Source organism: Xylocopa sonorina, chromosome 3 (assembly GCF_050948175.1).
Source record: "Xylocopa sonorina isolate GNS202 chromosome 3, iyXylSono1_principal, whole genome shotgun sequence".
Taxonomy (NCBI): domain Eukaryota; kingdom Metazoa; phylum Arthropoda; class Insecta; order Hymenoptera; family Apidae; genus Xylocopa; species Xylocopa sonorina.
In genome coordinates this window covers 12,163,760-12,189,169 of record NC_135195.1, presented here as the reverse complement: position 1 = coordinate 12,189,169, position 25,410 = coordinate 12,163,760, and the positions used below count along the sequence as shown (strand labels likewise).

The following is a 25,410-nucleotide window of genomic DNA, read 5'->3' as shown; positions in this document are numbered from 1 at the left end:
AAGAAAGAGTGAGATAGATGACACCTACTCTACGCTAGAACCCCTGGCGCCATCTCTGTGAAAAGTGCTCAAACTGGTCGCACAGCGGTACCGACAGCGAAGTGAACTACTGAAGAACTACTGGCGCCATCTCTCGGAGGGGAACTGAAACTAGGTCGGTAATTAGTTTCTGTATCCTCCGCAGAGGTGGCGCTAGTAGTTCTTGAGTAGTTCACTTCGCTGTCGGTACCGCTGTGCGACCAGTTTGAGCACTTTTCACAGAGATAGCGCCAGGGGTTCCCGAGTAGGGTCGGCGAAATCTGTCTCACTCTTTCTTATAGCTTTCATATATATCTTTTTCTCTCTTACTTCTAAAGCGGGAAATATATAAAAAATTATAATAAAACTACTGAAATATACAAAAAATTACAATATAACTATTGAAATATACAAGAACTTACAACAAAACTATTGATATATACAATAAATTACAATAAAACTAAAGTAATATAGAATAAATTACAATATTATAATATTATGATTGTACTATTAGTGTTGAGAAATAGAATTCAATAATAAATTGAAACTTTTGTAGCTACTATGTTTGTTTATATGTAGTCAAGTAAGAATAAAATATTTCTTTTGCAAAATAATATTGTTTAATTTCGCGACATCTAAAGCACATGTATGCCTATGTAATGATAGGAGCATGTTCTTACTGCGAATAGAAAGAAGAAGGGGGAACAGTTTATTTTTTTATGCGCAGTAGGTTTGGTTGAAGTTAAAGATTTTGAAAATGTCCATGGTAAGAGTTTCAATAATTTTTATTTACTTTAGTATATTTCATATTTAATTTTATTCACTTTTATTGTGGTTGTTAAAATAATTTACACGATATTCATCAAACTTAGTGTTTGACATATATTCTAACCTATAATTTGTATTCAGATAGAAGTCTAAGTATAAACACATTTTATATGTATCAATTTTTTATTCGAAACAATAACAAATGTAACTTGTAAAGTCGAGGAGTCAAGTTATAAATATGACTTATAATATATATAAAGAATTCTAAAATTTGTTGGTTACATTGAAATCATCTACATAGCTCTTAACCAAGTTTTGATTTGTAGAATTAATGTTGATGAAACTTATATTAGCGATTTAGCATTTGTTGTCAAAATAAATAGTTTTTGTTTTTTATTGTAATCAAGCAATTTAAGTAATACAGTATGTATTTATTTCTAGAGACCAGATGATCATAGGCGAAAATGGAACAGGGAAGAATACGAAAGGATTGCGCTTCAACGTCTCCAGGATGAAATTGCAGAAGAAGAGTTGGGAATTCCAAAACAACCAGCAGTAAAAAGAGAATTGCTCAAACAACGAGATTATAAAGTTGATCTTGAATCTAAATTAGGAAAAAGTGTTGTTATTAATAAAAATACACCATCTTCACAAACTGGAGGGTAAAAATAAACTTTTCTCAATTTGTTGTAAAATAACAGTAATATGAGTTGTAGTTATATTTAACAATTGTATGCATATCTAAATTTACTTGCAGATACTACTGTAATGTCTGTGATTGTGTTGTCAAGGATTCAATTAATTTCTTGGATCACATCAATGGCACAAAACGTAATAAAATATTAACAGAAAATACATTTGAACGAATACTGAATAATTTCTGTTTTTAATTCATTTTTGTAGATCAACGAAATTTGGGTATGTCAATGAAAATAGAACGATCTACATTGGAACAGGTTAAAGCTCGTTTTGCAATGAACAAAAAGAAGTTAGAAGAAAAAAAGAAAGATTATGATTTAGAGCAAAGAGTAAAAGAGTTAAAAGAAGAGGTTTGTTTTGTCCTCTGCATACATTCTTCTAGGCAAATTTTATTTATTATCCGATTTTTGAACAGGGTTATTTTTATTATCCACAGGAGGAAAAAATTAAGGAATATAGGAAAGAGAAGAGAAAAGATAAGAAAAGAAAAATTGAAGAAGCCAATGAGGATAATGGTGGACCTTCTGACGAAATGGCAGCAATAATGGGTTTTTCAGGTTTTGGATCTAAAAAAAAGTGACAATGAAGTATTATCGGATCATTTGTAAAAAAAAAAAGAATGTCTTGCAGAAATGCATCTTTAGAAAAGACAATGATGTTATTACTTTCATGGGGAGTGTTTTATTTAAGAATTGACATTGAACTCTACAAGATCAGGGATAAATAAGACTGATCTTAATACAAAAGCTTATCTTTGATATCTATATCTTAGATTTTAACATAATTTAATTTATTCCCTATTTGTACGAAATATATAGATAATCTTTGTCTGTATCTGGTACAACACATATAGTGAAGTATAGTAAATGATTTCATAAACACTGAAAGTACGTTGATTTAATATTTTAAATAAAAGTAGCATAACTGATATGAAGATTATACGAGGTAGCTTTTTGGGCTTCTATATCACTTAACTATTAACGTACTTTAGATTTAATGCGATATTGAAATCAAGCTTTATAAAATGTATTTACAATTTTCTGGGCCAGAAATGTAATAAACATTGTTTAAATAACATCTTGCGGGAGACGTGTTAATAAAAGTACAAGATTTTATACACCTAATTATATGTACATTGTGATTTTGTAAAACTGTATTACCTTAAAATGAATGTTGAACTCTTTATTTTGCAAAAAAGATACTAGTTTTTTATTTGAATAATAATTTCTCTTTTCTAAATTTGCTTTAGTCAAATATATTTAAATAAAAACGAAAGATCCAGTTCATTTTCGAAATATATTTTCCATATTATTAGTTGTTTCCAAAAACCTGGTATAACAAGAAAAAAATGATATTAGAAACAACTTTTATTTCAATTGTTAAACAATATGCAGTACTTAAGAGAAAAGTAAAATTCTCAATTTTAATCAAAGGGAAAGTGGTGTCTATCTTTGATGTCCTTCGTTGTATTGTGATTATTTCTACAACTTTCTCTCTTGCACTTTAATCTTACGTTCTCCATCTTACATTTAGGAAAAAGGAGGACAAAATCTGAAGAGAGTTCCGCGGGACGTACGCATATATGGTACTAACGTATACTCTCTCTTTCTTTCTTTCTGAAGCTATAGGAGAGAAGACATCGAGAAAGATTGAAACCAAGTATGCACGCCCCTTCTACCAAGATATTCTGAAACCGTTTACTAAGTTTCATCCCAGCATCGTTACTTCAGTGTAGTCGACACTCGTGGTCACGGAGCGTCCACGAGTGCCGCCATTTTTTTTTGGAAGATTAAGCATTCGTAATTCAAGAATTGGAAGTCACAGTTACAGAGGTCATTTCTCCACGAATTATTTAGTTTGCACGTGATTTTTGATAGACAGTGCATACAAGTCAGTGCACGTGCGTCAGTGACACGTGTCAGTTTGCAATTTTACTTCGTTTCCTTATTACAATCGTGCGAATGAATAACAATTGAAAGTTTTATATATTGAAAAGTTAAGAAATTCAGTGTCACATTATAAATCGTTTATGCAATCAAACTTCGATATTTGTTATACTTGAACAATGTCCAGAATTATAAAAACTTCAAGAGAAATGTGACAATTCGTGACGGTTGCCGTAATGTTCAAAATCAGGCAATCCTGACAAGAGTTTTGTTGAGAGACTACGCGGATGGACATCGATTTGTTTAAATGCCTTCATGATAGACCTTAAGAACGCAAGTGTTAGTGAATTGTTACGTCGTTTCATAGAAAATTGAGAAATTTCATTTAACAATGCCACGAACTCTTCATCCTATTCAAGAATGTAACTCTGGAAAATCAAGTAAGTTTAGACATAAAATATTTTCCTAATTCTTCAAGTATGTAGACGTGAATACTATGCATACTCGTGTCATCAAAGAGTTAAATATTAGTATATATCAAAATTTTATTGGAAGATATATATTAATTATGTACTACTGTTTAAGAATTCATTTAATGAAAATTTTATGCAAACATGTAATACAGATGCTTAATATTTGTTCACTGTTTCTGCCGAGTGAAATTGTTCTATTTGAAGGGCATTTTAACGAAGCTCACGTAAAGGATCTTTCTTATGCGTTATACATGTATATATATATACATATGGTGCTACATTCGGTAAGGTACAGTTTCTTGTTCCAAAATAACACGCACTTTCCCTTTTCTTTTCCACGGAAGTGAAAATGATCAGTCTACAGTGAACTCTGTCCATTATACGCCGTTTGCTCGCCGTTCTTCTCACCGACTCTTATTTTCAGAATTTCTGTTCACTCGTGCGCGGCCGATCACCACTATCGAATCAATGTACCAAAACAGTCTATATGTAGAGACGAATTTCTCGTTTCTGTTGAGCCAACAATGGTAACTAGATTCATGGTTGAAATTTCTTCTTCTTTTTGTTCAATGTAAACGTGGCGATTAAATTTGACGATGTTTATATAGCGGTAACAGTTATTTTAATAAAGCATAGCAATTTTTATCCATTTGCAATAAAAATTATGTTTTACACCATAATATTTTCAGTAGTAATATATTATACCGTAATAATACTACAATCGTAACAATGTAGCAGTAACTTTAACGCCGCAGTTACATTATGCAGGCTATTGGTGATTTCAATGCCTGGCGATAAGCACTATATCGTCGCGCTTGAAGTACCAAAGTGAAACTGAGAACGATTTGTGGAATTACATTGTTCCGTTTCCAATATAATGTATTGTTAGAGAAAATGTGTTGCCTTATATCAATAGTCCTCACTTTTAACTAACTATTTTCATTATTAACATCGAAAATAATTCATTACCCTTTGATATGAATCATTAGTTCGTGTTTTAATCATACTCGAGGATGTTGCTGATAAAAATTGTTATACCAAAGCTGCGTTTAACGTACGACATTACTTTAAAAGTAACGGTTAATTAACGTCTCACAGGATTTTCTGAAAGTCTTTCGATGTTTCTAACAGTTTCTTGCAGCGCAAGCGGAGCAACTTTTTTCGAATTTCGTTGGATATCGTTCTTGATTGTTATGAACTAAAATGAAAAACATGTTCGTCCTGTGACGCGCAATAATATTTGCGCCGTAGCGGATTTAATTCATCTTCAAGCACTTACATATCCTTCGTGCGTACAGATTGCAGCACTCATTCTGCGTGACGCGTTTATCCTTACTCATCTTCTATACGAACTTCACTCTCGTTGAAGCACACTCATAAAAAGTGTATCGTATTAATGCTTATAATTGTTACATGCTCACGTTCAAGTGCTCTTGTAACTTAGCCAGTATATTGTTAATTGGATTTGCTAATAGACTTGATGGAAATTACTAATATTTCCGTTACTAGCTATATATTTTGAGATATAAAGTTGCGTTAAATAAATTATTGTATAGTACTTATGTCAACCGTAACAATTTCGTATAGAATTGTAATTAAAGTTGCGTCAACGATACCTTATTATCCAGAATTTGATCGAACAAAAATAAGGGAGGGAGAGAGACCTTGTGCCGAATATGAAGTTTAAAAAAGCTTCTGTTACTAAATAGAAAACGAGAATAGCAATTATCGGCTTTAACAGAGAGCAGATCTAGGCTCATCGTCACGCTGTGATTTCAGCGTGGTCATACAACGCGATTAAATGGCCATTTTAATTTGATTGCACATATCTCGCGTTGAGTAACTTTATGTATTATTTTTACCTTCGGAGCAGCCGATAAGTAGCGGTATCATTGACGCGTGGGAATGAGATAGGTATTGCGATAAAATAGATGAAAAATTACTTAAAACGTGAAACCACTATTAACGTACTGGAATATAAGCTTACCTATGTCGTGTCAGGTGATGCCGATGTCTCTTCAGTTTTCAAAATAACAGTACCATGACGTTGTAACGTACAACCGGTAACTGTATTGCAAGTCTCAAGAATCGCTCAGGACGACGTCCATTAGAATGCAGTTCTTTGAACTATTCTGCGTTTGAACACGTTCCTTGGCGATGTTTCTTTCGTTCCTCGACGTGCACCTTGTTAGTATTTTAATGTGTAAAATGTGGTTGACAAGACGTGGGAGCCAAGAAAGTACTACAATTTTATGTTCTTTTTTCAATTCATAATATTATCTATAAAATTGATATTTCATTAAGAATTTTGGACTATATCAAACTTTTTATTATTTTCTTTTTAGGTACAACTACTACATAGTTATACTATATTGTAGCGAATTCGAGAATACCTCGATTAATTACTAAAGATGTCTGCAAATAAGCGTTTTCGTAGATGCATGCACAAAGGAGCGAGTAAAAAATAGAAAATCAATTTCATTTCTTTAGTGGCAAAAATTGCAAAGAGATTGTCGCCTTCTGTATCATTATTTATCATAAGCGTGATGTTTATGTCCCGATACAAATGATTGGATATACGTGCCTGTACATCTTCAAACTCTCATCAAGAATCAACAATCATAAAAAACTTTCTAAATGTCATTGTCGGTATTTGAAACGCGTTTCGAATTTTTCTAGAATATAATTGCCAATAACCTTAATTGCACATAAAACAATCCGGTTTGACATTCGCTTCGTTCTGGCCAGGGCCATCTTTATGTTAGATGGGCCACGATTTATCGGACACCTTGTGCAGCTACTCCGCGCGATGATACGTGACTTTCTACAAAGGCCAACGTTTATCAATTTTTCTAGCGGCATACCACTGTCTAGCTATTTACGGGCAAACATGCTCGCCTAAAGCTAAATGCGGAAGAATCTGCCGTTGGAACATCGGTATAGCCGACCAGTGATTATCGAACAGAATGCTTCGACCTCTAACACCTGTTGGAGACCAGTCTTTCTCATAGGCAGTTTCGCTTGTGAATGGAGGGTCTTGTAAATTTCAGCCGACGTCGTGTAGCGCATGTATGGTTCTCACGCAGAAAAAGAAAGACAACGTATCCACTTCGCGATTATGGGTCTCAAGGGTTAACGGTCCTTGTGTCATCCGCAATATTTCGATGACAACAGCTGGCCTTTCATAGAGAAACGATACCTGTGCCGTATGCGTGCCGGCAAAATGTTGGGATTGCATAGTTTTTTTGAGATGCGAGACATAAACGTTGCGGTTAATCGCTGGGCTTGATTGCTCATTGATTGCAATCAGGGCGGTGGAACGTTATGATATGCTCGTGGGAGACGCGTTGAATGAATTGAAGATTCATAGTCGCTGGGCTATGAAAGTGGAACGCGCGGAGAGGAAGAATTATGAGATGTTTGATTTACGGTAACATATGCTCTAAGACGAAGTTAAATTATTAAGCGAGTAACGTCGCTGTAACGTTATGAAATAAACGGAATAACAATTTATCTGAAAAATAATTTTCACGTTGAGCAGTGGAATATTTGGAAACTAGTATAAGTTTGAGTTCTATCTTGAACGAATACACAACGAACAGCAATAATAGAATAGACTGGAGAAAAGTCATTAATTGATTTCCTACAATTATTTAAATATGTGAGGAAATAGGGATTGTATGTAACTCTAGCGCCATTATCATACATTTCCTGTAACTCTTTTTATTAAAGTAATGAATGTTTCTCACGAACACAAGGAACGATTCTATCCGCACAATGGCGCGTAACCACGAACAGCTCGATTAACGGGAGGTTACATCATGGTCTGAGCATTTTGTGGAAAATCAGCTAATCCAGACGGTGGAAAAGGTAAAAGCTATCGGTTCCGCGAAGGCTGTGAAACCTTTTTCGTCATCCTGGTCACGAACGAGAGCCAGATCCATGCGATCGACCTCCAGCCACCTCCACGTCGACGGTACATTGTTTCTGGTAAAACTAAAGCCAAGAAACGACATTTACCTTTTGTGACCGATCGGGTGCACTTGTCGGTGACGAAAAATCGGAAACATCCAGAGATGGGAAAGAAATGTAAAAGTGTCTCTATGCCGCCGTGTCTCGATCAATCCCATTGAATTCGACGTGGAGTTATCGCAAGAAACCGCAAGAAATAATCAAAGAATCGTAATTACTATTCGTTCTTCAAACTCTCCAACATATGGTACATAATTAGGAAGCTCCTCAATCGGTGATTCAAGTTTTAGTGTAACAGTGTTACATGCCACGCTTGTTTGCATTCAATTTACAAAAATTCCCAAAGATCGTATGTATGTACAGCTAAAATAACAATTATTTGTAGATTACACCCGCGTGCAACGGTCAAAGAGTAATCATTTCGTAGATTAATAAATCTATGTCAATAATCGTGAGTGTTCTTCGATTACTGGCACGTTCAGGGCAAACCCGAAGGTATTTCGAACCCCAAGATCGGGCAAGCTGTTCTGGAATATGTCCGTCACGATTTACGCGTGACATCCGGTAGGCCTGATCACCTAGATCGTAACCGAAACATCTGACCATGGTGGCCGAACTGACTGACATTCCCGTTGCAAACGTAGAACGCAAAACACCTACGGTTGATCCGCAGAGGCTTAGATCCTCCGTTAAGCCAAAGAACCGACCGAAGTGGATTCAGGCCGCGACTCGCGAGCCGATTTACAGCGTTCTCGACAGCAACGAGGTACCGATCAACAAGAATCTGGTAGTTGGCACGAAGAGTAACGTGGTGGTGATAAGCGCAGTGAAAAGTGAGAAGAAACTATCCCGAGTCGAGCAAAGGGAGCTGCCCTACGTTTGGCTACCGACGGACAATAAAGTAACGTCTCCAGTTACGTCCGCGGCGATACTCGAGGCGGAAGATGAGGATCCTCTCTATAGCGTGGTGAAGAAGCCTAAAAAAGTGCAGTTACCAGAAGCAACGGGTTTGCTTCAAAAGAAACTTCAACCGATCAAAGAGCAATCGCCGGCGGAGAAGCATCTGGAGATCTGTTCGCGGCAAGAGGAGCTACGACGGTGGTTACAAGTTGCGTCGAGGCAGCTACCGGAACCGCGACGTCTCTTCAGCGTCAGAGAGATGTACTCGAACCACTTGGGTCAGTTTGATCAGCTGCAGCCCGATTGGAAGAGGAGTATGGCTGTGCCACGAGGTATCGTCGGTCTCGTCGGACCCTATCGGGTTTATCAGAATCCGAACGAAAGACGAGAGTACATGCTACAGGAGGAAGAGCTGGTCGAAGAGGTTGTCGATTCTGTAAGTGAAATTGCCGCACCCGAAAGTAACGGGGCCAGTGAACACCACCAAAGAGCGAAATGGCGAATCAGGGAGGAGGATGAGGAGACTTTGGTGCCGGACATTCGAAATATCCCCGGTCTCGAGGGATTCACTGCTGACGTGGATAACAGGGAACCGTCCGAGTGGAAGAAAGTCGACGATCAAACCAGTACCATCGAATACGGTAAAAACGAAGAGTCGTTGAAATCGAAGGAGAACGAGTTTAAGGGAGATATCGGTGCTATCGTATCCGGAAAGGAGGAACGAGCGGTAGATGTTCCGGAAGAGGCTTCGACTACTTCCACGACTTCGTTAAAAGAGAAACAGGGTGAGAGACGAGTCTTCTTTTGCGTTATCTCCTTGTTTCACGATTTTCTTCAGTGTCTACATATGTTGGCTTTAACTATTCATTGCTCAAACACTTTGTCAGATTTGGACAAATCTATCACTCTTTTTTAATTGATATTTCAGCCTAATGCACCTTCAATCTTGACACTATTCCATTAATTACATGTATCACATTAAAGGTAATCTCCAAACAGATAATAAACTTACGCCGAAACAGATAATGGGCTATAACATTGATAGCTTCAATAAAACTTTATTACGGGTGACATAATTGTATACTCGATATGCTTTTATTTTATGTAGACTACGATCAACGTGAACGTGTATGAAGTAAGGGATTAGCAGAATCGTTTTATCGGAGTATGCATTTTCGGCAAAGAGAAATCGATGGACCTGTCGAGTGAAAGATGCAGCTATGGTGAGATCGTTTAATATGAAGGTTCTGTTCGAGCACAACGGTATAACACTTTTGCACGTGGCATGGTTTCGTTTATTAAGGCGCCACGAATTTGTACGCGATCCGTTTATTGCTCGTCGATGCGATACCGTTCGACGACCAAAAGAAACTTCTAGCGGTAGATACGACGTGGCTTACGCGTGTATGCACCTCGTTCTCTTCATACGTGCTGGATGTCTTTAATTAGCTACGCGACATCCCCACTGATCAATATTTTCATTTCTTTCGAGTTTCGTTTCTGGCATCTAATACGTATCATTGGTGAATGACACGATGAACGGTACCCATTGCTAGTTGGCAAAGTGTTCGATGGGATTCAGGCTGCAGATGTGAACAGCATCTAAATCAAATCCATTCGCTTAATATTTTATTCGAATTAAATGAAACGCATTTCTAAATAGTAGAATGAAATCAATAAAGTAAATTAATAAATAAACATGTTTTCCAACAAGTATTGCAAATGATTAGATCGATTCACGGACAACTTGTCCCATGTCCACCAAATATCTTCATTATTTAATACCGATGACATTATAAATCGCTTCGATCAACTTCCTCCGCCAATCATTCTTAAACAAACCAGCCTTTTGCATCGACTAGCAACTATTTACGTAGTACTCGTAAGAAAGACTGATTAGCATCTTCGTCAAACATATGTCCTCATACATCATTTCAACCTATCTCTATCTTCAACAGTACTAATTGTCTTTCATCGCGTGGGCAGACGATAATCGAGGAAGGGAACCTCTCTTTTATCCAATCATGCATTTTCGCTATTAAACGGTACGGTACCGTGTAATATTTTATAATATTGTTAACCGACGTGTAATTGTGACGTGCAACACATCCATGGGTACATCGGAGGAGGCTCGCGTGGCATACCTAGCAATTACATTTTCAGACACTGCAGAAACTCTACAAATTAGCCTGCCACAGAACCTACTGAACCCAACCTATCAGTTATGCACGGAGGCATGTACCTTCATGTTGTCTGTCGAAGATTAAAAGCGGCACGATGCGATTGTCGCGTTTCAATCTCTTCTCTCGGGAATAGAAGTCGTCGAGTTTTCACCGTGACGAGGATTTTATGCGCGAATTCATACGTCGAACATCTCTCACGGATCCCACAATTCTGTTACTTTTTACCGCTGTCCGCGATAATGAATAGATGTTTGCCTTAACTTTCGCTGTTTTTGCGCCTCTTGCCTTGTTTCTCCTCTCCTTTCCGGCGCGAATGCGTATGCATGTATGTTGGTCACAATCGACGCCGTAAAGATTCGATTACGGAGGTTTCTTTTTCACGCGGAAACACGAAGATAATCACTTCCTGTCGGATTCCTGAATCATTTGTCGGATTTCATTAATTACACTACTGTCTCTTGTTCCACTCGGAAGTCCCAAGTTGTTTAACATAAACCAGATTGTTGAATCTGAAATCCAACTGTGCAAAGTTGTTCTATCCTGTCTACCGGTCGTAAAAGGAAACGTAACCCTTTTATGCACATCCTATCGTTTTCGACGCATACCAATTGCGATACCAACCGCGCGCTCGCTTTCATTTTACAGATAATTGTACTCTCGTGACGGTAAACACATTAACTTTAGCCAATTTATCAGCGGATCGCGTCGGCTGTCCCTGGTGTCTCTGCCGTAAGGAATTCAAATTCAAGAATCTGGGTCGCGAATGTCAGATGATCTCGCATGACAAGCAAATGCCTGTGTCGTTCGCCGCTAATGGCGTAAAACTAGCTGATCGGCGCGCGTTTCGTTTCACGTGAAAGAAAGTGGAGAAAAGCCCGTCGTCCTTTGATCGAAACCCTGGCTGCACGCACAATCGACCAACGCATATGGCCTTCGACGACCCTTTACTTTCTCGTTTCACTTCGTATCTACGTAGCTATTGCGCTGGTCATTAATCACGGAAGTTATATCTATCTGTCCAACATATGGCGCCGTCGTCATTGGCCTTCTGACAATATCGGCAATTGTTACACATTACCAAGCTGGGGGCTGTTAGACGGTGCAGCTCGCAGAACTTGTCTTTACATCGGTAACTTCTATAACCGGATCCCTTGGGTACAGTTATACACTTTTGCCGGTCTGAGATGCTCACCCATTGCTTTCTGGCACCAGACCACGTATAATTGCATCGGCACGTGAGAGCTTGTACAAAAGAGCTGTTTCTCTGGAATAAGCCGCCATTTCTTCAGGGTGTCCTTTGTAAGAACGGAAATAAATCTTTCACTGGGCTTTTCTTGCGAAGACAATAATGTATGCGAACATGGTTGTACTGTTACTAGTATTCTGTTTATTTGAAAATGCTACGCGGAAGTTGTTATGCACACTTTGTTCAGTGTATTCTGTATTATTGCTTTTTACTGTTTGAAGTTGCAGTGTGGAGATTTGAATGCACGTGTCGCCAAGTAAGATGTTTACCCAGAACGCGGCGCTATTTTATAAATTGGATAAAGATCAATTTGAGGTAGAAAGCACCAGGCAAATGAATTTAAAGTACAGTCGTATCGTTTTCCTCGCGAAGTTCGAGATACGAAATGCTCGCATTTACTCGACTTTATCGGAAAATGTGAATATTAATCAATTATTCGATGCATAATGTGTATGTTGCGTGAAGAGTATATTTTTATGATCTTTAAACTGATTACATACAAGATTTTCCTCAACTGAAATCGTGATACCAATTTTTTATGCATGGCTGCAATTCGCTTGTATTTAATGACTTAAATTAACGAAACGAAAACCGTTTTCTTTCATTTTTCTTACAGCAGTGTTCATCGGTATGTCTTTTAATGCAAGCGCCATCATATACCGTTTGCAAGGTGTAGTAAACGCCATTTGATTTTTCGCGATGCGCAGAGATAAAGTTTCGAGAACGAGTTTACTCAGTAGCAAGGGTACAGAAAAAATGAAATGCCGTGAATAGCACGCATGTTCTAACTGTTAATTACCGTTTAAAACGCAATTAAGCTTATGACGTTTGACACTACATTTTGCAAACATCGTGCCAAGTTATTTCGGAATGCTCTTTAACATCCTCTTAGAAATTTTAATTAATGTTTCGTCGAATTCTGTTCAGCATATCTTGCATCGTTACCGTGCGCCTATCTGTGCCGAACTTTTTCCCCGTTGCGAATTTTATTCGCTGGGAAATGCGACACGGAAGTTTGATCCTTCGGGGCATCGTTTAAAAGGCAGCGAACTAAATCTTCTCGATCGACGGAATGCGAAGCAGTAACATGCATAAGGAACGCGAACAGCGTGAAAGCTGGAAGAAAAATGAGGTGAAAGGTACCAACGGAAAATGTCCTTTCTCATGGAGATGAGCAATTTTTCGCTTCGAAGTCGCATTGAAATACGATGAACGCGAATCGTGTGAAAGCAGATTAGCATTGTAAAATACTGGCTAGCGGTTGGCGATGGAAACAAGTACATATTGTAGTCACTGCGAGCCATTATAGTTATCTAAGTAGGTTTAAGTTGTTCATAGATGTTTCGCTGATACCAAGTGAAGAACCGATACTTTTAAACACGAATCTAATCGAAATGGATCCGAACTCTTTAGAAGTATTGTGAAAAACGAAAGAATAGTAGTTGTACTTTACTGTACCTCGAATTTACTTGAATTTGTGAGCGGATATCGATCTTGTTCATATCTCGAAAAACGGTTTAAGTGAGTGTATCGTTTTGCTTGCTGAAAGTTTCGTAAATGTATGCCCCGTTGGTAGGGTTCGAAAAAACCGGTTAAGCGATCGTCATAAATTTCGGGCTCGATTTCACTGGGTATATATACTTTTTCACGTGCCATTTAATCGAAACGCGTCTTTTCGTCGCCATTGAGGCTAACGTATTTCCAATCGTGCGTCAGTTTTTTCTTCTCCTATTTCAAATGCAACATATCTTAATTAGAGGAATATCAAATCGAATGATGATCATTACTTTTTCGCGTGGCTACGGAAGTGTAAAATGAGTCGATTAGTTATGCATGGTTGAGATACGAAAAGAGAAAATGTAGCAGCGTTATCGTCGTCACTCTACCAAGGAACACGTAATCCACGGAGATAAAAATCAGATCAGGAAGCTGGAATATTTTTTTATGAAACCGATAAACGCGATGGATAATGGTCTTCCACGCTTTCTGTCAGTACTGAAAGTTTTTATCTATTATAGATTACTCCTATTTCATTTCGTTTCTCTGTATCTAATCGATGCGTCAAGGATAATGTGAGAAATTACCATTTAACACTGTTTTATTCTGAAGATTTATGAAGTGATACCTACGAATATAATAAAACTATATGGTAGTAACGTTTTTTTTTTTTTTAATGCGAATAGATTGTTTGGGTGATTGTTACTCGTTTGTCACTCCTGTGTGTCAATTTAATGTTGTTTTTTAATGTAGTTTCCGATCGAGGAAAGAGAAATTTCAAGCGCTCCGCTCTGTTCCGTTTGAACCTCCAAGTGTCCAAGTGAAAGGTTCAGAAAACAGTTTTCCATTTTCTGGGAAGGTAGAAATGTAGACGACGATTGTTTCATTTTCACGAAGTCAACGTCCCGTTATGACTTCACAGGATGTCAATTGTGCCGTTTCGCTAAATTTAATCAATCTTCGATATTCTGAATACACGGCTTTATCTTCAAAGAGAAAAAGAGTGAGCCAAATTGGTGACCCACATGTTGCAGTATCTCTCATAAGACTCGTCGAACAACCTAAATAACAGCAGGTTCCAGGGTTACTTTTTCACTGGGACTTAAAGTCATGCCAAGACGCCTACTTCTTTCTTATTGTTAGTATGGGTCATATTGGCGATTAACCGAAGCAACTGTACCAAACTCTCTCTCTCTCCAAGCGAAATGATTGATTTACAACGAGCATGCAACGATTATCACCGTAACAAAGGCTGGTCCATTTTATTACAAATATCATCGATTAATCTTTGCAGATTTATTCAAAGCACGATCTTGTACAACTTTCTAAGCATCTATGAAAAATCCATTACATATACTTTTGCGTATTTTAATCTTAATATGTTAATACCTTAATGTTAATCTTGTACCTATAATCAACATTATTCTATTCTCGTAAGTCTCACAATTATTAAACCTAGGAATAACAAAAATGTTGTCCCATTAATTTCGTGAAAAAAAATGGGAATGCATAGAGGCGCGTAAATAACTGGCAATCATGGATGGCGTCAATAATTCATACGACAGGTGGTTGGAAGGAATTCTTTTCTTCTGCAGCGTCTCCGCGTTCTCGTGCCGCGAGCCGTGCATTATGACACAATAAGTCATAATCGCGTGAGACACGCTCTAGGAGACCGACGATTAATCGGATTACGACAGGGTTACCCACTGACAAAGGTATTAACCCTAGTAATGTTCTTGTTGCTCTGCTTTGTAATCGGAGTGCGCGTTTGCGTGCAACGTCGCTGGATGTTCTGTAATGCTGTCTTCTAATTGCATGCATAATAATCGTGGTGGAATCAAAAGTGTTCCGATCCGCCTAGTTTGCTAGCCAGCATGCGTGCTACACGGCATTCTTGCGAAATTACAAAACGCTCTGGGGTATGATCGTTTAATCGCGTGTTTAAACACAGGATGTTAAAAATAAATGTTTGTGAATTTAAAAGGCGTAGAGGACTTTAGGGGATATGTAATTGTTCAGCTGATCGGATAAATTTCTCTGATCGATTCGCTAAAAGATCCACTGATATATAATCGAAAGTTCCAACACTCTGTAGCTCCTCCATAAGTCCGCGAAATTTCCCGAGAAATAAGATGATCGTTCGATCAGGATTTCGCCAAGGAGCATTTAGGTCGTTTTCCAATTCCACAGAAATTTTCAAACCTCTCACCAGGTCTACGCCATTAGCTGGGCGAAAATAAAAAAAGTAACGCATGCTAAGTAATCCACTGAGCGTTGATCGTGCACTTTTGTCGGCATGTTGAAAACGAGGCTACGAGAAACGACACCATCATCCTCGTAGCCATCTCCATTATCATCATCGACATAATCATGCCCGTTTTCGTCATCATCCTAACCACCACCACCGGTTTCGTATCCCAGACCAGTCGATATGCACCTCGATGCACGGTTCTGGGTTACTAGACATTCCGTTTCGTGATAGTGTCTGAAGCACTTCTCGCTTACAGTTCTGTTGCGAGATCGCGCTCCTCAACGAAACGTTCCTCGACATCGTTCGTCATGGACGATGTGACTCGAGTGTGCCCGTGACAACGATCATCTTTCTTCGACGAAATTCCCAAGGTAACATTCTTTTTCTATATATCCGCGTTGACAAAAATATTTCTGTAATTCACTTAATTCAGAGTACAACCTGGACAGATAAGTGCTTCCGAGGTACGCACATGTTCGGACAAATGAACGGAAATGAGGCCAACGTAACATGTATGTACGCCGATTTCCAATATTCGAAATTCTGCAAAGTACCTATATTTGGTTGGGTTGCTTTCCTTTACTTCGCCCCATTAACCCGATTGACTTCGAAGGTAAAAATATAACATTATTATTGGCTGATCGACAGTCGATGGTATCTAAAAGAAAAGTCCATCCTTCTCGCGATAATTGCTTCGTGGTATCAACTACTTGTAAATAAAATTTTAGCGAGAAAGCACAGTAATAAGAAATTGATTACTACATTATTCTTTCTCGCGTCTCGTATCGCTTCGCGTACCTTCCATCATCTCTGTAAAGTATATTGCTCCTCCCCTTCATTAATATCGGCGATTCCTATGAAATAATCGTCGGATGTCGACCCCTGACCTCAACCATCGCGCATACCGGACATGGTTTAATCGTGAATCTATCTTTCTGGAAGCTTATCAGTAACATTATTGATTTCGCGCCAAGACCTTTGACAGATACAAGGAGTAATAATACGTACTTGGAGTCTCGAACTAACGGAATATCGGCAACCTGCGAAGGTTCACATCGAATAGGCCAAAGGTGCTCCGCACACATACAATGTCGTTCATAAGTATAATATTTGCTTATCGATCCATTCAAACACTTCAGATTACCAGAGAATTTCTTTTCTTTTAATCTTAATTTCTGTTTTCTTCATCAATTGCTTCGAAATGAGGATTTACGATACGACTTTCGAAAAAATTAAGTTCAGTATCTAACCGATAATTTCATAGCTACTGGGATGCTTTAATTACAATATAAACGTCTCTGATTTCCAATTCCAACTAGCTATTATGGATTTCATTATACTTCTGACCCGTCATAATCGTGTTTCTTTATAATTTTTCATACGTATAAACAGTAGCAGAGATCCTGGTGCTACTCGAAGAGTGCTTATTTCATTAATAGAAACGTGTGGATGAGGGAATAACGCATTCTTACTAATCGTTTTCTTCTATGTTAAAAAAAATTTAAATAACAAATATTCTAATGGTGTGCAATCATTTTGTTACTTGATACTACTGTCCATTTGTGTCTTCATTTATCTTCCTTCATCGATTACATCAAACCATTCGACACTCGAAAACGATAGACCTTTCTAGCTTTCGGATTCGTTTTGCCTAAGAGGATGCTTAAAACGCCTTTAAATCATTCGGGCCGAAATTATTTGGAGGAAAAGACAGACGTACGAATTCTTGAAGCGAAAGTCATTCGTAGTACTCCACTGACCTAAAAGGCCAAGGAAGAGTGGATACAATTAGCCGGTTCTTTTTTTTTGGAGACTTCGAGTAACGGAGTTGCGGATCGATTTAATCGCATCAATGAGTGTACTTGAATGATCCTTTTCTTGCACACTGTCTAGTAACGGTTCCAGTATTAAAATAACTTTAATGGCTTTAACTTTCTTTTAAATTAATTTTGAGGATCGAATTTTTACATAGATTTAAGTCAAAAATTACACTCGAAAGCTACTTACTTTCATATTAGTCAGTTAGTACAATTAAAAGAAAAGTAAAAAGAACGGTGTTCCAGCTCGCTGAAATGTTTGTGAAAGAAGATTTATGTCTCACAGCTTTTCGGTTGTACGTCTGTATGTAGTAATCTAATTGTTCGTGGCTTAATTTCATGCTCCTCGAGTTTCGTGGTCCAACTCGTACTAGTTTCTCTTATACGGGTTCACTTTCCCACACGGATACTCTATTTGATAAAACTCTAAACGAATCGACGCAAGTTTTTTATTATTTCTCTTTGTTATACATGTCGCCTCTTGCGTACTCTTGTATAAGTATTTTTCTAGTGCAATGGTTGATTATATTATAACATAACAAATTATTTATAATGCAACTAATTACCTGTTCTACATCGTTAATTACACGTCGTTCAATCTTAATCATTCCAGCCAGTAATGAACACGACAAGGACAGCCTGAACGAAACAGGAAGCACAACGGGTGGCACCGTGGAGGGTACACCTGGGGGAGCCCCTAAGAGGGGTGAAAGGAACGCCGAGAACGAGGCAACCGTCGCTGAACCGACAAGATCCGCTCCCTCCAAGTCTCTGGTCTCCAGGATCTTTTCTAGGACACGCTCCCCGAGCGACCTTTTAGATCACTCTGAACCCTTGTAAGATACCACGATCTTTCCCACTCTGTTTATTCACTCGATAACCGTACACACGTGCATCATGCGCGAAATTTATAGCCAAGGCGCAGTAAAGTAATTAATGACAGCCGCCGGGTAACGCTATAATTTCGCTTCTATTACTGTATTTTTCGCGCGTTATGTGGGACAGGTGGAAACGGTAATTTATTAACATAGGCATCATTAGCGTTACTTAGGTACAACCGATTTACGACGGATCAAGTTCACGTTCGCGGCGCGAACGGGACGATGAAGGTTTCCTTTGCGCAACAGTTGATCATTTGCGGTGATTGTTACAGTTCTCAGCTATGGGTTGTCCTGTCGAACGTGTACGGCCAACTTGTCGTGGTGCTGATGATCGCCTTGTGCTTGGCCGAGGTCATGGACACACCTGTCCCTCTGCTCAGCTTGCAAGTAAGCGGACATGATACTTCTAATCTTGGATAAACGTTTTGATAACATATGTTGGATGTGAAAACATTCTATGTGTAAATCAATTATAAATAAATCAATAAATCAAAAGCTTTGCATTAGATCAGCACCGAAATCAACTATCTAAATCATGTAGAGTGTTACTAAAATTTATTGCTATATCTTTAAGGGGGGTAATTAATTTTGTTATCATACAAGACATATGCGTTATAACGATCAATTACACACGTAATTCATTCGTTCGAGGAAGCTATTGATTTATGTAAATGAATCTCTTAATAAATTTTTGTCGATTCGCTACTTCTAAGTCGAAAGTTCGAGGGTGACCAGAAGCCGTTCGTGACATAAAGTGAGAATGTTGTAGCACCAGGGGAGTATTGTAAAGTAACGATTCCAAAGGAAACCGCTTCGGCGATATTTCATCTAGCCGAAAAACAAGTACCCCAGTCGATTAATCATTGCGATGCCGCCGCTAGACCATACAGCATCTGCAGCTTTTACCAGCGCTCTTTAACTTTCTCGCGAACGTTCCGTCCTCTGACAGATATAAAACTCGGCGAACTTTTCTTCTCCCGTTGTAGATTTTATGATCGCTCTGTCTAACATTTTTCACAATCTGCAGGCTAGATAACGGTACAATGATGCTGGTTTATACGACGAATCCGTTCGTCTGCTAATCCTGTAACATATACAGTTTTCCTTTTTTTCTTCTTTCTTTTATACTGTTTGAAAACAGACATTTAATGGTTTTACGACATTTCCACGCTTTTATGATTCCTGTTTATAGGATACCTAGCTTTTCATTTGCAGTATAGTGACTGTTCGTGAAAGACCACCGCTAAATCATGAGCGAATAGCTGGTTTCCCAACAGTATTCTGGTTATTTCATTTCGAACGGCATCTGTAATTGCGCTCGATTCGAGCTTGCATTATTTTACGAGCAAATTACTGATCAGAGGCATCGACAATCGAGAAACACCGTGATGTTAAGGTAACTGTAATGCAGAGGATTCGAGGCACGTTTTCCAAACCGCGCGTAAAGCAACCCATACTTCGAGTGAATTCATCAGTTCGTAGATTTCTTTGACCTCGTGGTTACCTGTGAATTATAGTGATACTTCGTTAAATCAATTTGTTACACGTACTTATTTACGAATATTTTCCTCAAAATACTTTGTACTATTTCACAGGGGCAATTTCGCTTGCTATTAATTACAATAAAACGAGCAACTTATGATACGGTATTTAGACTAACAACTCGTACCGTTGCTCTTGTATAAGTAGTTGTTCAAGACTTTTACCTTTCAACGCATAAGATCGACTTTCGAAATTGCTTTACTATGCCTTTATTGTCTCTGTGTACTCTGTAATAACTCACGTTTGAATGATTATTTTTCATTTCAATCGAGAGAAACGAAATCTCGTCGTATGTACAACGACCCTCTGAATTATGCATAGGTATACGTCTCTATCATGGCGCGGTAGCAATGCGGTACTTCGGCTCGATGGATACAAGTGTCCTTTCGGCTCTCGAGCGTATGTCACTTGCATCTTTCCAATTAAGAAAAAAAGGAAGGCATACACGATCATGCCTTAAAGGGATGCTCAACTGTACTGAGCTAAAGCATCAAACGACTATCGTACCGCAATACTATCGCTTAGAAATCGTCGGTGGACCATATTCTAAAAAGTTCTATTCAAGCTATCATCTCTTTTCCCAAATAAAAAGTTTCCGATTACTGAAAGTAGCAATATTCGTTAACATGTTTATGAAATGAAATATCTGTACTTGTTTAACGTGATAAAGGCTGTCTTTACATATAGTTTACGTTTCTTACAGCAGGAATTACATTAGGTACACATCTTCAATTTTACTCCATTTTCAGGGCGTGTTTCTGATGTATCTTTACGTGGGTAGCATAGCGGTGATAATCAGCATCTACATTTGGGTGTTAGTGGATAGCTGCGGAAGCCTCGGTACCAGTGCAACCGGTGTCGACGACGCGGAACTCGGTGGCACGTCGTTGACCAGGTTTGGTTCCCTGAAACGCGCGCACATCTCGCGATCCAGAACGGCGCCAACCAGTTTTTATATCCGGGTCGGAGCGTTACGTGAGTACCTACACGATCAACTTTGACTTTCATTAACCTCGCAAAAGAAAACTAGAAATAAGAAATAGGATAGAGGAGTGTTGAGGATTTAATTTATTGGAACAGTCTTTGGCCTGGCGACCTTGGTCTTCAACGGCTTAGAAATGGCCATGCATTTCATGATGCAAGGCGCTGAATGCTTGAGCGATGTTGTCCTGGTGCATCCGGTGCTTCATGGGCTATTCACCTTCCTGCAGATGCACTTTCTCTTCGTGAACTCACAGGTGAGCAGATAGATACATTAATTGGCCTTTCCTTAAAATTAATTGGCGCGAGGCCGTCGAAAGGGAACTCTTTAGTCTAACGACACTGTCACTTTAACTTTACAAAAGTACGGTTCAATGGAATAATAGCACTTGTTTGCAGGTCCTTGTAGAAAGATTTGGTTTGGTAGCAAGGTTCGGGTTCATTCATTTAACTGCCACAAATATTGCTGTCTGGGTTCGATTGGTGATTTGGGACTCTGCTCAAGAATGGACGTCGTTTGTTCATCAGGCGCTACGAGGTCTGCAAAATTCCGCTTCTCCTTTGAATCTTCGAGGATTTCCGGAAAATTTGATAAGACATTCACGAGACGCAATAAGTATGTTCCGTCTTGTGTACACGATTGAAGCTCCAATACCAAGTATTTAATACGTAAATGTATTCGTTCTCTCAGATCATTCTCCAGTAGAAAAGGATGCTTTTCAAACGTATCAACCCATTTCGAACGAACAAATTTCGCAAGTAATTACTTTGCAAGAATGCTTGAATACGAATACTCTCGGGCAGTTGTGGACATCGAGCATGCCATTTCTATATCCCTTTATTGTGCAATTTAGGTATGTGTTTAATTTCTTCATATAACACTACTAGTGTTATGTAAATCAACAAGTTACTAACGATGTGGGTATGGTGTAGCATTACGAGTTTATTGAAATCCATATCCATTCAGATCTAAGATAATTTAGATTAAATCAAATAGATTTCATATATTTCTAAATTTTCTTCCAGTTTGATCGCTGCTGCAGTGACTTTCGTAATGGGCCAGAACGTTGGTCGCAATCGCTTTTCACACAAGCAAAAGTTCCACGGCAGCAAAGACCTGACTACTCACACGAAAATCGGATGCGATGGCTCCAGCAAAGGACTCTTTCTCGGCATACTATGCATGGTTGCTGGCATAGTGGTCATACTGATATTCTTGGTCGTAAGAGAGGATGAACATTTTCCTCCGACAACCTTGTCTTGGTTAACCTGCGGCACTCTAACCAGCATACTAACTTTAAGTATCTTAATGACGGGTAGTGGTCTCGTTCAAGTTCGTCAGATGTCTGTCGTGACGAGGGGGCCAGCCACTTTAGACACTTTATTATCGAACGTGTCACTTTTTGGCGTGCAACTGTACTCCATCTTTACAATTGTGGTTTCCATTTGCTCCTTGGTCCTCCTGGAAGATGAAACCGACGAGACACGTGGGCAATACATAATGCTACTCACAGCGTCGATTCTACAGTTGATTCAATGCTTCGCTCAAAGCACATTGATCGCTGAAGCGTCCAAGAGGTGTTGCATAACTCGTTTCCAAATAATCGCGAAACCAGCTAGGCAGGTGATCACTTTTCTGCTGTTCAGTAATTCTGTACTTTGGGCATTCGATACCGTGATCACGCAGAACTGGATCTCGCAAGAGCTGCAGCTAAGATTTTTCGGGGTGCTCGCATGGGGCGTCATATCTAGGATCGGACTGCCCTTGTTAATTTTTTATCGGTTTCATAGTTGTGTACTGTTATTGGAGGCATGGAATAAGTGTTATAGGATGCCGAGGGGAGAGCATCCGCTCAACTGACGACACAGACCGCTACACCCATGTTCCTTTAGGTTTGTTGGTTTCAAGGGCAATTTTTTGCGGTGATCTACCTAGCCATGAACTAGACGCGTCAAAAAGCAATTGCGTGTATCACAATTAGGTGGTCTTGACGAATTCTTAATACGGCGTCCTTCTTTTATACGTTGCTAATGTTATCATTAGTACATAAAATAAATGACATGTACATAAACTGAAGTAATTAATATCTTGTACTTATAGGAAGCCCTCGTACGGGGAATTGGGGGGTTCACTGTATGTGAAATTGTAATTTAAAAATATATTTTACATCACATTCATTATGTATATAAATAAGAATTTTATATAATTTATGTATATGAATAACGAAACAAAGTTCCTTTTCATATAATAATAAAAAATCACATATAAATATTTAATAAATACGTGAACATATGGGAGCACTCCCACTTAGGTATTGTAAGTGATTCTCCTCGTGCGATATAATGTTCGAATAACACAGGTATATGATAAAGTGTGAAGAAAAACACGATCGGAATGTGGTCAATAAGTAGTGAAATTAGTTTAGGCTGATGGAGGGGGCAAATGCACGAACTACCTTTTGCAGGTTTAAGAATGGTCAGGCATGGCGTACATGCATGTAACTCATACTAGTACAGGGCTTTCATCACTATTTTTGAATATAGAAGATAGTTATGCGTAACTTAACTCAGCAAAAGTAGCATTACTCGCTTTCGACCATTAATCAACCAGTTGCAACACGAGGGTTCTGCGATTATAGATAATTGAGCCGCAGAGAAGAATCAGAGGAAACTTCTTTAACCCTTAGCATGCTGGAGTCATAAGTGGGCCACTTGGGAAGAAGATAAAGCGTTCCAGTATTCTACACGCTTTGTTTCATAGCTGGGTAGATCACGAACAAATTTTGCGGCCGCATTGTATCATCAAATCTTCGTTCCCCAATATTTCGATAAAGGAAAAAGGGCAACTTTCTTTCACAGACTGCAGCCGAGACCGCATCGCCCATATTGTCGCAGGAATGTGACCATCGATCTGCGACATGAAAAAGAACGGACCTCTGCGATCCAGACAAACCCAAAGAATTTATTCTACCCGAATCCGGTGAGTTCCGTTTCTTTCGTCGACAATCAGCTCTACTTCGATCCGAACTCTCTGTTCCGCATCGCGACACCTGGCATGGACCTGCAAGGCCTAGAGAACGCGTCACGATTGTTCAGAATAATGCACCGTCATCACCATCATCACCATTACCATCATCATCATCATCATACTCATCGTCATCGTCATCATCATCATCGTCGCACGAAACATCGGCGAGTGGTCAGTGATCCGGGTATGAGAAACTGGAGCGACATTAATCAACGCGTGAAACGACATCGTAGAATGTTCAGTTACGATACGGGTATTACTGGGCTTAGACTGATCGAAGACACGTCGATAGCCGAGACCGACAAGGAGGTTTCGTCCCCAGGCGAAACGAAAACCTCTACTTTCAGGAAAGTGCCATGGCATCCGAATTTGCACATGCTCAAAATCAGAACGACCTAGCACGGTAAGGATTACCACGCGCGCCTGGATCGTCAGAACTGTACGAAATGAAGCACAAGTTGTATGAAAAGTATACGAATAAGTTCATCGACCGTCCTGTTGTTTCATTTTCTCTCGTCATCGTTTTGCGAGGGATTGCTACAACAGGGCATTATTTATCTTGTTATGGGCAAGCCGCACTTTTGGCGCCTCCAAGGTCAAAAATCGCTCTTCTTGTTAGCTTACGAAATATCAAACAGAAACGCGGAGAGATCAAGAGATATCGAGAAAGTTAAGTCGGGAATAATTGGGGAAAGTACAGTCGAGACAAATGATTTGATCTTGGAGCTGCTAAGAATCGCTTCCTATGTAGTATAATTGTACGAGTATGAAAGTACGAGTAGCAATTATTCCTAAGAGTGCAGTACCTTTTCATTTTACGTGCAATATTACTGTTTAGAGGATTTAACGTGTACGAATTTTATTTATTGTTCAAGTCGTGCGAATAGTTCGTTACTATTAAAGGTCTGCGCAGACCAACACGATTATGCGGAAGCGGATGTGTATTGTTATGTTTGAAGATTCTTGGCATTTATAGTGAGAAATAGTAAAAGCGTGACGCGTTTCATGCAGCGACCACTGCTGCGTGACCGTGTTGATCTTTTCAGACCTTTAGCCATTGAGGTTGCGTTACCCTTTCTTCAATTCGTTGGATACGTTGATGCAGCTCTCTTTTTGTACTGTTTATTTTCTTCTTCACTTTAATTTCTAATTATCACTGTTGATTGAGCAATAGTTTCGTCGATTTCTCTGCGGCGAATAAGACCTACTGTACGGAACAGTATGATGTATTTATTGAACTCACGGTACATCTTGTGACAGTTTTATGT

General features: G+C 38.9%; 3 protein-coding genes across 3 annotated transcripts in view; all 3 read left to right on the top strand.

Moving 5' to 3' along the window:
* The window catches only part of Ankle2 (ankyrin repeat and LEM domain-containing protein 2), a 34,938-nt gene extending 24,452 nt beyond the window's left edge, over window positions 1-10,486 (top strand). The window contains exon 11 of the mRNA XM_076911040.1: window positions 10,473-10,486. The gene's annotated coding sequence lies outside the window, so the exon portion shown is untranslated. The remainder of the gene's footprint in view (window positions 1-10,472) is intronic.
* LOC143433626 (zinc finger matrin-type protein 2) lies at window positions 625-2,609 on the top strand. Its single transcript, XM_076911062.1, has 5 exons — window positions 625-784; window positions 1,228-1,448; window positions 1,544-1,617; window positions 1,690-1,835; window positions 1,922-2,609. The coding sequence occupies exons 1-5, from the start codon at window positions 776-778 to the stop codon at window positions 2,063-2,065; spliced, it is 594 nt and encodes a 197-aa protein (XP_076767177.1). The 5' UTR covers window positions 625-775; the 3' UTR covers window positions 2,066-2,609.
* On the top strand, window positions 8,261-24,119 carry LOC143433595 (proton channel OtopLc). Its single transcript, XM_076911011.1, has 9 exons — window positions 8,261-9,501; window positions 18,324-18,546; window positions 18,864-18,978; window positions 20,883-21,108; window positions 21,214-21,371; window positions 21,514-21,730; window positions 21,806-21,968; window positions 22,141-23,007; window positions 23,974-24,119. The coding sequence occupies exons 1-8, from the start codon at window positions 8,421-8,423 to the stop codon at window positions 22,973-22,975; spliced, it is 3,018 nt and encodes a 1,005-aa protein (XP_076767126.1). The 5' UTR covers window positions 8,261-8,420; the 3' UTR covers window positions 22,976-23,007; window positions 23,974-24,119.
* Window positions 24,120-25,410: the final 1,291 nt, after the last annotated feature.